Genomic DNA, 9,427 nt, shown 5'->3' with positions numbered 1-9,427 from the left:
TGCAGATTTACCGGTAAATAGTACAGTATACAGAGAAATAAATACTTTGCTTAGTAAGATAAGCAACTATTTAACGAATTAATTATCAAATACATATCAAGCACTAGTAATACATTCAATGCAACCTACAAAAAATATTTTCAGATTTTTAATAAGTGATGGATAGTAAATTAGTACTAATCAACTAACCTGCAAATATAATTCGAACAAATAACTTGCTACTTCAATTCTACTCGTTAACTAATAATACATGAACAAATAAGTTGATTTAATACTTGACAAATAATGGACAAAACTCAATTAACTAAAAACTAAATGTAAATATAAGTAAAAGTAGCTAATAAGCAAGTTAGTAATAAGCAATTAAGTTAATAAGTGACAATGATAACTAAATGTAAGCATGAGTAAAAGAGGCTAATAAACAGGTTAGTAACAAGTAATTAAGTTAATAAGTAGCATATGCACATAACTGTGACAATTAAATAATACACATCTTCAAAAAATGATTTAAATATGGTAAAAAATAAATAATATAATATAGTTGAAGGACTGATTCGTAGTGCAATCTAATAAGTTAAGAGGTGATAACTTTTTAAATCACTTGATATTTGCCATTCTTTGTGGGTTTTTCTTTCAGAAAAAGGAATAATTTGAGTATGGTAATTATGTTTTAGTACGATGACTGTACTTAAAATTTGATAAAAAAGATAACGAAAAATGTAAACTGAGAATGACAGAACAAGTATCAAGTACCATAACCTGGAAATGCCAATAAAGAATAGTAAGTACTACTAGTAAAACTTGAAAGTGGGGACAGAGACAATTGCAAAAAGAAACTATTAAAACTTGAAGATAGGGACAAATGGCAAGTACCATAACTTGAAAATTCCAATAAGGGTAACAAGTATTACTACTACTACTACACTAAAACTTGAAAATACCGTAACAAATGCCAAGTACCATAATCCAAAAATTCCAGTGAGGGTAGCAAGTACCACTATTACAACCCGGAAATATCAGAATAAACGACAAGTACCATAACCTGAAACTAGTAATAGTTATCACAACTTAAAATTAAGATAGCAGCATCACACAACGACCTTTACCAATAATCGCAGCTTGAACTACGACCTATCGCAATGCTAACTTTAAAAATTAAAATGTTGATATGGATGAAGAAATTCTGTCAACATTTTTTTTCTTATTTCATTTTTTTTTTTGCAGTAATTAATTTATAACACTCTCACTCTCTGTTCACCCTTCTTTAAATGCTTTTTTTTTCATATCTCTCAATCTTTGCATTTAAAAGCAGAATGTGTTCTTTTCTAATTTCTTTATTTCTTAACCACATAGATACTCTCTCTTTCATGCTGTCGTTCTTTACCATTCTAACTTTTGCTATGTCTTTAGATATCGTTTTTTTCGTGTTTGTTTTTTTTTTTGTCAAAAGTTAATTTGTAATTTTATTTTATTAATTGTTAAATCATTTCTAATTTTTTAATTACTTTCATTCAAAACAATTTCTAATTATTTCCTAAGAATTTTTTTCCTTTCATATTATGAATTGATACAAATTGTTCAATTGTTAATGTTGACGTTTCTTTTTTGTTGTTTTTTTCCTCTCCTTTTTTTTTCTGTTTTTGCACGTTTTTGACCTTTACTTTTACTTCGGAAGTATTACTGACCATGACCATAATGTTTAAGATGAGGTAAAAAAGTACCAAAGAATTTTTCACATTTTTGGTTATATTTACATTAATGTTGAGAATATATTTGTTGTGATATCAAAAAGATAAATTTATACCTATACCTATTACCTATACTTCTACCTATAGAACTAGAAAAAATGTAAAATAATGGGAGATAATTTAGCAATTAAATGATTTCATAATTCTCCTCTCTGTAAAGGACCGATATTAATTAGTGCTTGCTAATTTTGGAAATTAACTGTAGATATCAAAGAGTATTTAGTATAAAAGCGTAATTAGGAATGAATGAAGTGAAGGAATATTTATAGTATAGGCATAGATATGAAATGGAAAATGTACAGTTTGCTTAAAGAAAAAGATTAAGCTAGATCTAGTACACAGTAATCGAATTATGTCTAACATGAAAATATTATATTAATGCTATTGAATATTTGATAGAAAGGTTAAATTTGCTTATTGTAGCTAGAAAAGTTAACGCTAATTAGCATAAATTTATTGTTTTTCTACTATTTTACGAATTAATTTTTCTTTATTAACATGATTTTTGTAGGCTATATTTGCTGCTTGGCAAAATATTGTTGCATAATAATGGAGCAGTTCGAATCAATAGTTCTTCAACCAACAGATCTACCTGTTGCAACTGGTTCTGATGAGCCAATGGCATGGATTACTCGACTTCAAGATAAAGAGGTATCCATTTGATTGATTTGTATTAATGAGATATGAGTAAAGTTTGAATTTTCATACATATTTGAAATTTGTAAGAATTCAAAACAAATATTCAGCAAATAAAGGTATTGTTCTTTATAGCTAAGAAGTTTTAACAAGTTATGAAAACTTAAATTGGAAATATTAATGCAATGAAAGAAGCGAAATTAAAAAATGGAACTAATAATGATGAAATAAAAGTAATCTGTAACAAAAAGTTTTACAAATTCAATTCAAGTTGCCTTATTCTTTTGATAAAAGCTAGAAATATCTTGGAAAGGATAATGGATATAACGAAATTATTATTCCAAATTTAATATTAATATTTGTTCAGTTTTATTCATGATAAATATGTTTATATACATTTGAAGGTTTCAGATTTAAAAAATACAACGCATGGCATTTCAACAGTTTTTTTCTTCCTTTTTTTCCATTTAAGAGGGTGAAATGATAGATGAAATGTAGTTTAGTTGGTCAAAGATTATAATTATTAATTCATCAGTTGTTATTTGTTTCAGTTTTATTTCAAATGTTTATGGTCAAACTGTTTTATGGTATACGATACTTTAAATGATCTATTACAACATATGCGTTCCCATATAGAACAATTATCTGGTTTGAATTACTTTCATTTCGTTCGCTTTTTCCTTTCCCTTTTTTTTTCTTTTAGTTTTGAAATGTTATTCAAAACTTAACATAAATGATATATATTGACTTTCACTGTTTTAGTTCTAGATCAAAATGAAGATGATATTATTGTATGCCCGATAAGCGGATGCAGTAAAGTACTTGCTACGAAGCATCATTTGTATCGTCATCTTTACATGCATAATTATCATATTCGACGACAGTGGACTGGTTTAAATGTTATTTTCAGTCGGGATGATGTAGCAAACATCCCACAGTATGTTTGCATTTAATTAGCTGAGTTGTCCCATATATACATATCCTAAGATATTAATTTATATATCTCACTAGAAGTTGCTAGTCAAGCTATGATGACATGATAACACGGGAAAAAGCGAAGTGGAAAAAAAAAGATTGATTATAATATTTATTCCATTTTTATTGCCTTTCTATGAATACAATATATTGATGATGGGGAAAAAAAAGACCGAAAATGTTAATATTTATAAATCGTTTGGTCATTATTTAATTGCACAAATATGTTGAACAAAAAATCTTTGAAGTTAATATTAGATTTTGATCTTTTATTTGACTTCTAGCAACATGGGATAAGCATTAATAGTAAAATACTTTCCGTTCATTTTGTTTGTTTTTCTTCATATTTACACTATAATTTGAACATAAGTTGATAGAAAGAAGATATTAGAAGATATATTTCCTAAATCCATTAAATGTTGAGGCAGTGATCAGTAGGAAAGTTAATTTTTGTCAATTAAATAAAATTGATTAAATTCGGCGTAGTTTCAGCTGTGGTTTTCGTACATCTATGGAACTTATATATGATGGTTCAGCAATGGCATGTGGATGGGCCAATTGTAGTGTAAGTATAATTCTTCAACTTTTTTTCAGTTGATTATTTACAATTAGATTTTTTGCAGTTTTTATTTTTGAATTTTTAAGACTCTCTGGGATGATATTGATTTGTACTGTAATCATGTTGACGATCATATCGACTCACTTGGTGTCACAGATCGTGACCAACGATACCAACTAAATTGCAGTTGGCAAGGTAACGAATTTTCCAAAACTGAAACTCAAGATTGGACTGTATATCGTTATTGCTCGAAATTTCGTTCACACAGGTTATCTCCTTTAAACTAACATTCCAGAAGGTTTTTGGATTCTCAAGTGTAAAAAGCTGTTACTCTTCAAACTTAGGCATTTTCAATATTTGATCTTTTTTTTAAGGTTGTAAAATGCATTTCAAGAACAAAGCCAATCTTCGAGTACATTGTCGGCATCATTCAGGTGATAAGACCGCAGCTTGTCCATACTGTGGTGTTTTCTTTGCTAATAACTCAAAATTGATTGATCACATGCTTCGTAAAAATCAAATTGGTATTTTTTTTCTTTTAATTTTATATTTTGCTTTTTCTGAGTGATGAAGGAAAATGCTGCTATAATGTTATCGCGTGATTTCATTTAATCGTTTTCTAACATCTCATAAGAAATTATACAAAAGGATGTTAAAATATAGCCTTTATATCTGGTTGAAAGATAAAACCAACAATTCGTTCTTGCGAAACGTAATTGGGAAAGATTGACATAGTTCAACAGCATCCTTTCAGTTTTAATTTAAGGAAATTTCCTTCTTTCTTTTGCGCCATTTTTGTGGTACTGAAAATGGCTTTGGACTCCATAGGTAAACTTTTCGAAAGAAATATAATTTGCTGAAACATTTCATAGTTTTTTAAAAAGATTTTTTTTTTTTTTGGATATTATATGTACTTGTTTATTTATTACAGGACCGGAAACGCTAGAAAACGGGGAATTTCGAACTATTCATTCATGTCATTTATGTCAAAAGCAATTTGGTACGCAACGTTTATTACGCGAACATTGCCGCCGACATGTTATGAATCATAAGTGTAAATATTGTACAGTGACCGTTGACAGTCCGTCTGCATTGAAAAGGCATGTTGCTGCTGTCCATGCCAAATGTCGGCTTTATACATGTTGCTATTGTGGCCACAGGTTACGAAATTGCAATTTTTACTTAGATAATTTGAGATGTTATATGTCATTTCAAGTAAAAATATCGGTTACTACTTAATTGTTTACATAAGTTCTTCCTAGTAGATGCAAAGAAAAAAAAGAAAAGAAAAGAAGAGTTCAAAATCGTTATATGCATACCGAGAGCTATATCAAAATCTTTTGCAGTTCATATTATTCCATGAATCCTTCTATTCTTTTAGAAGATAATAAAACGATACACAAATATGCAAAGCTTAGTATATTTTTGGTAGTTCTAATTTTAGCTAGTTTTGACTTAAAGAAATAAACAGTAAAATCTGTTTAAACTGTGGAGTTTTTACAAATACTATTTGCGGGCGGACATGCGTTATAAGCGGAGATTTTAAAAAAATGGAATTACAAATGCTTATACTGTTCTGAAATTATAGCTTTTCGATATTGATCTATTAAATTTTGACCTTATATTGACTTAAATAATTTTCAGTTTTTCGCAAAAAGCTGATGTCGACCGACATATGGTTGTTCACTCTAATGAACTTACGCATAAATGCGGACATTGCGGTGAGCAGTTTCGTTGGAAAAAACAGTTAACAGCACATATCCGAAAGCATGATAAGGTATATTCGTAAAGTTTTATATTTATTTAAAATTAAAATCGCCGAAAAATTTAATTTAGTTAGAGGAATTTTTTGAAAATAAAAAGGATCTAAATAAGGTATGAGTAAAAAAAAGAATGCTTTATATTAGTAAGGATCGCTATTGAACATTTCAAAATAGCTTTTCTCAGTTTCCACTAAGATTTCGGTTGCTCGATAAAACTTTCAAATTCACATTTGAACGCCTATAGAAACCATTATTTTAGAATAAGAAAAATAATTGCTTATTAAAGAAAAATTTCAGCATTTATCTATATAAGGTGACAGTTAACTTAGAATGAAATCTTTCTTTTTTACCATGAAAACTTGTTTTGAGTAAATTATCAGTAGCATAACTGTACTTACTTGTCTGAACTTTTCTGGGTTATCACTTCGAATCAGTTGATTGTTATTTGAAATTTTAGGATTATATACCGTACACTCATTTGTGCCACTTGTGTGATGCAAAATATGCAAATGGTTTTGGTTTAAGTCGACATTTAATGCGAAAACACAAATGTTCGATACCACGTGGATTTACACGATTTCAATATAAGAAATGCAAAGATGGTTATGCTCGATTGCAAACAAAACGTTGTTTGAGTAAAAGCTTAGCTATAGATTTAGGTTGCTATGTTGGTGAAGCGAAGGAAAAATCATGATCTACAAACTTGATTAGATCATTGTTTCTGAAATTTAATATTTTTAAATTCTATCTCAAATAAAATTTAAATTTACTTCATTGATAGTATCATATATAACATATGTGACAGTATCATATATAATAAAATCAAATGTTCTCAAGTATTAAATTTGTTCCATAAAACTATGCTGTTGATTAATGCCACAGATTCATCTCATATTTTTACCTCATGATGAATTTATAAATATAAATAGCAGGATAAGAGTATACCTATCAAAGGGATTGATAAATCTGGCATGGTTTCTTTAGCTTCCATTTTTCTTTTCTTTTTTATAAGAAAAAATTGAAGTAGATTGATCGATCAATTTTTTTGTTTTTATCTCTGTATCAAAGTCTGTGTATAACTTCAAGGGTTAGGGTTTTCTTGTTTTGTTTTGTTTTGTTTTTATTTTTGAATTAAGATTTTCGTTTTTTGCAAAAAAAGATTCGATATTTGTTAATCTAAAAGTATACTATAATCAAAACTTTTAATGCATTAGTTTATCAAACATTGATGGAAATTGATAAGAAAAATCGATAAGAGTAATTCGAAAACTGATAACAGCAATTGTTGCAAGGTTTTTTTTCCTACAGTTAGAAATTTCTAGGAAATACACGGAATAGCATTGTTAGGATAAAATGTACTATATTTATATACTTGCATTATTAAAATTAATAATATAATGTAATATTATATAGAGCTATATAATGTCACAATATTATCTCATTACCATTCATTATCAATTTAAATGGAGCATTTACTATGCCATTCATTTCCTAATTATCATTTGTAGGGAATTCTAGGTGAAATTTTTAGTGCAAAATTTAAATATTTTGGAATTAATTTGGGGAGTAAATGATTTTCATTCTCATTGAAATTTTTCAATTTGGCATCAATTCCTCTATACTTTTTTTTTTTTCACCGACTCATTTGTACTGATTGTAACAAATGATAGTTGTTGGGATGGTTGTTATTTGCTTCAATCTTCTCATATTACCCTGCAAATTTCATTTCCTTTTTTTTCTTTTTTTTTTGTCATACTATATATTTTTATTTGCATGTTTTGTAACTAAACGATCTAAATTACTGATAGCAAATGATTTAAATGAAGAGAAAAATAAAATTTTTTTTTTTCTTTCAAAATATTAAATTAAACGGAATGCATTTAAATCATTTATTATTAATGAATAAAAATATTTGACGCTTTGTGATCTATCAAATGGATTAATATAGCTACTTAAAATATATGAATATTAAATTATTCTTAATAATATTGATAATATTAGGTTAAGGAATTTGAATTGGATTTTTCTTTTTTCCGAATTTATATTTTCATCCATTTTATTTACCTATATAATCGTATAGGTGAATGGGAAAAAAAAAGCGAAATGCTGGTAGGAAAAATAAGGTTTCATGTGGGAAAGAATGAAGTATTGATTGGCTGAAACATTTTGCAAATAAGAATGTAATTAAATAATTATTTATCTTTTGGCAATTGTGATGAAATCGGATTTCTTTGTTCCGATGAAATCATCTGATATTATCAGACGATAAAAAGGAACTTTCTGTACTTAGTATGATGTTCTAAATTTTAAAAGACAATTTAATTGTTTCAAGGAAATGGAAAAATAAAAATTTCTTACTAAATTACTAACGTTTATTACTATGTGGATTGTTAAATGATAAGATGTTAATTGTCTTTTTATGGTCGTATGATGCAGGAAAAAGTAATAAAATAAAGTTTGTCTACCTTTTGATAATATTATTTTTTCAAATATTGTTGAAATTTCTTTACTTATTGTTGGAGATAATCAGTAGTAATTCAACATTTCATAATATCCGTGATGTTTTATTTATTTGTTTATTGTTTATTATTGCTATTATTTTTATTTTCGTTAATAATATTATCGTTGTTTTTATCATTACTTTTATTATTATTAAGCAAATGCTTAATGATATCACTGCTTATTGAGTGAATCCATTTTTTTTTATAAGTATATCTGTGATTTTTGAAGTTCACATCATGCAATTTCACGGTGAAAGACGTATGACAACCGCAGGTGATTATGGAAAATTGAAACCATCAGATTTGTGTCTACCGTATATTGGTACACCAGAAGATCGAACACTTTATGTTCAGAATGTACCGGAAACGTGGGATAAGGTATATTGTTTCATTTCCTGTTCTTTTTTTCTTCCGCCGTTTATTTTTCATTTCTCTTTTTCTCTCATAATTAAATAAGCAAGTTTTTTCTTTTTCTTTTGTTTCCAGTGGAAACTTCTTCATATATTTCGACAATTCGGACGAATTGACAACATTAAAATTATACGAAAACATGAGGATTCGTTAACATGCGCGTATGTCATTTCCAATTTACGCTTTAATGTTAAATAAATAATTTTCCTTAAATAACAATGAATAGTTTGTTTATAAACATTGTTTCATTAATAACATTACAATATAATTATTATTTCGATTGGGTAATGTTATTTTGCTATTTAATTAATTTAAGATTTGTTCATATGATGTCAATTGCTGATGCGAATTCGGTTATCACAGCAACAGCTCAGGATGATGGCAAAATACAGTTGCCAGAGCTATCGAAACCGCTCAAGGTATGTTTAATAGGGAAGTTGAAAGAAAAGGAAAGAGGGCGGTGAATGAAAGAAGGGAATTCACTGATAGGAATTTTTTAATTTGTATTTGTAGAAATATTATGCTTTTATTGTCAGGCTGATTGATTTTTTTAGATCCAATTTGTAAAACAGAAAGGTAATACAAATTGGAAAACAGATTTATCAACGGCTGTTGATAGAGAAACGGAACGAATGAAAAGGTTATTTTATTATCATGTCTTAGGATAGTGCAAAATAATACTGGTAATCATTTCAGTAATTTTTAAATTCTAGTTTAGGCTTAGCATTTAGTCAATGAAACTTCTTTTTAAAAAGAAAAAAAACTAGGGGAATCAGAGAAAAGAGTTGAAATCATCAGTAATCACCGGAATGGAAAATATCGTTTGAATTTTAT

At 27.8% G+C, this 9,427-nt stretch overlaps 2 protein-coding genes across 2 annotated transcripts in view; both read left to right on the top strand.

Annotated features, from left to right (window-relative positions):
* Positions 1-2,253: 2,253 nt before the first annotated feature.
* On the top strand, positions 2,254-6,375 carry LOAG_06195 (zinc finger protein; the record flags this gene model as incomplete). Its single annotated transcript, XM_003141731.2, has 9 exons — positions 2,254-2,399; positions 2,936-3,032; positions 3,147-3,321; positions 3,852-3,924; positions 4,005-4,113; positions 4,293-4,442; positions 4,850-5,078; positions 5,563-5,695; positions 6,139-6,375. Exons 1-9 carry the CDS (start codon positions 2,298-2,300, stop codon positions 6,373-6,375), a joined length of 1,305 nt encoding a protein of 434 aa, XP_003141779.2. The 5' UTR covers positions 2,254-2,297.
* Positions 6,376-8,405: 2,030 nt separating this feature from the next.
* The window catches only part of LOAG_18307 (hypothetical protein), a gene marked incomplete at its 3' end in the record, with an annotated part of 3,983 nt that continues 2,961 nt past the window's right edge, over positions 8,406-9,427 (top strand). The window contains exons 1-4 of the mRNA XM_020450969.1: positions 8,406-8,560; positions 8,669-8,754; positions 8,910-9,012; positions 9,148-9,233. Coding sequence (XP_020305297.1) covers positions 8,420-8,560; positions 8,669-8,754; positions 8,910-9,012; positions 9,148-9,233 — 416 coding nt within the window. The 5' untranslated portion in view covers positions 8,406-8,419. The remainder of the gene's footprint in view (positions 8,561-8,668; positions 8,755-8,909; positions 9,013-9,147; positions 9,234-9,427) is intronic.

This window comes from Loa loa, assembly GCF_000183805.2.
Source record: "Loa loa unplaced genomic scaffold supercont3.256, whole genome shotgun sequence".
NCBI lineage: Eukaryota > Metazoa > Nematoda > Chromadorea > Rhabditida > Onchocercidae > Loa > Loa loa.
Note: the sequence above shows the minus strand (reverse complement) of the source record. Positions and strands in the feature narration are given on the sequence as shown.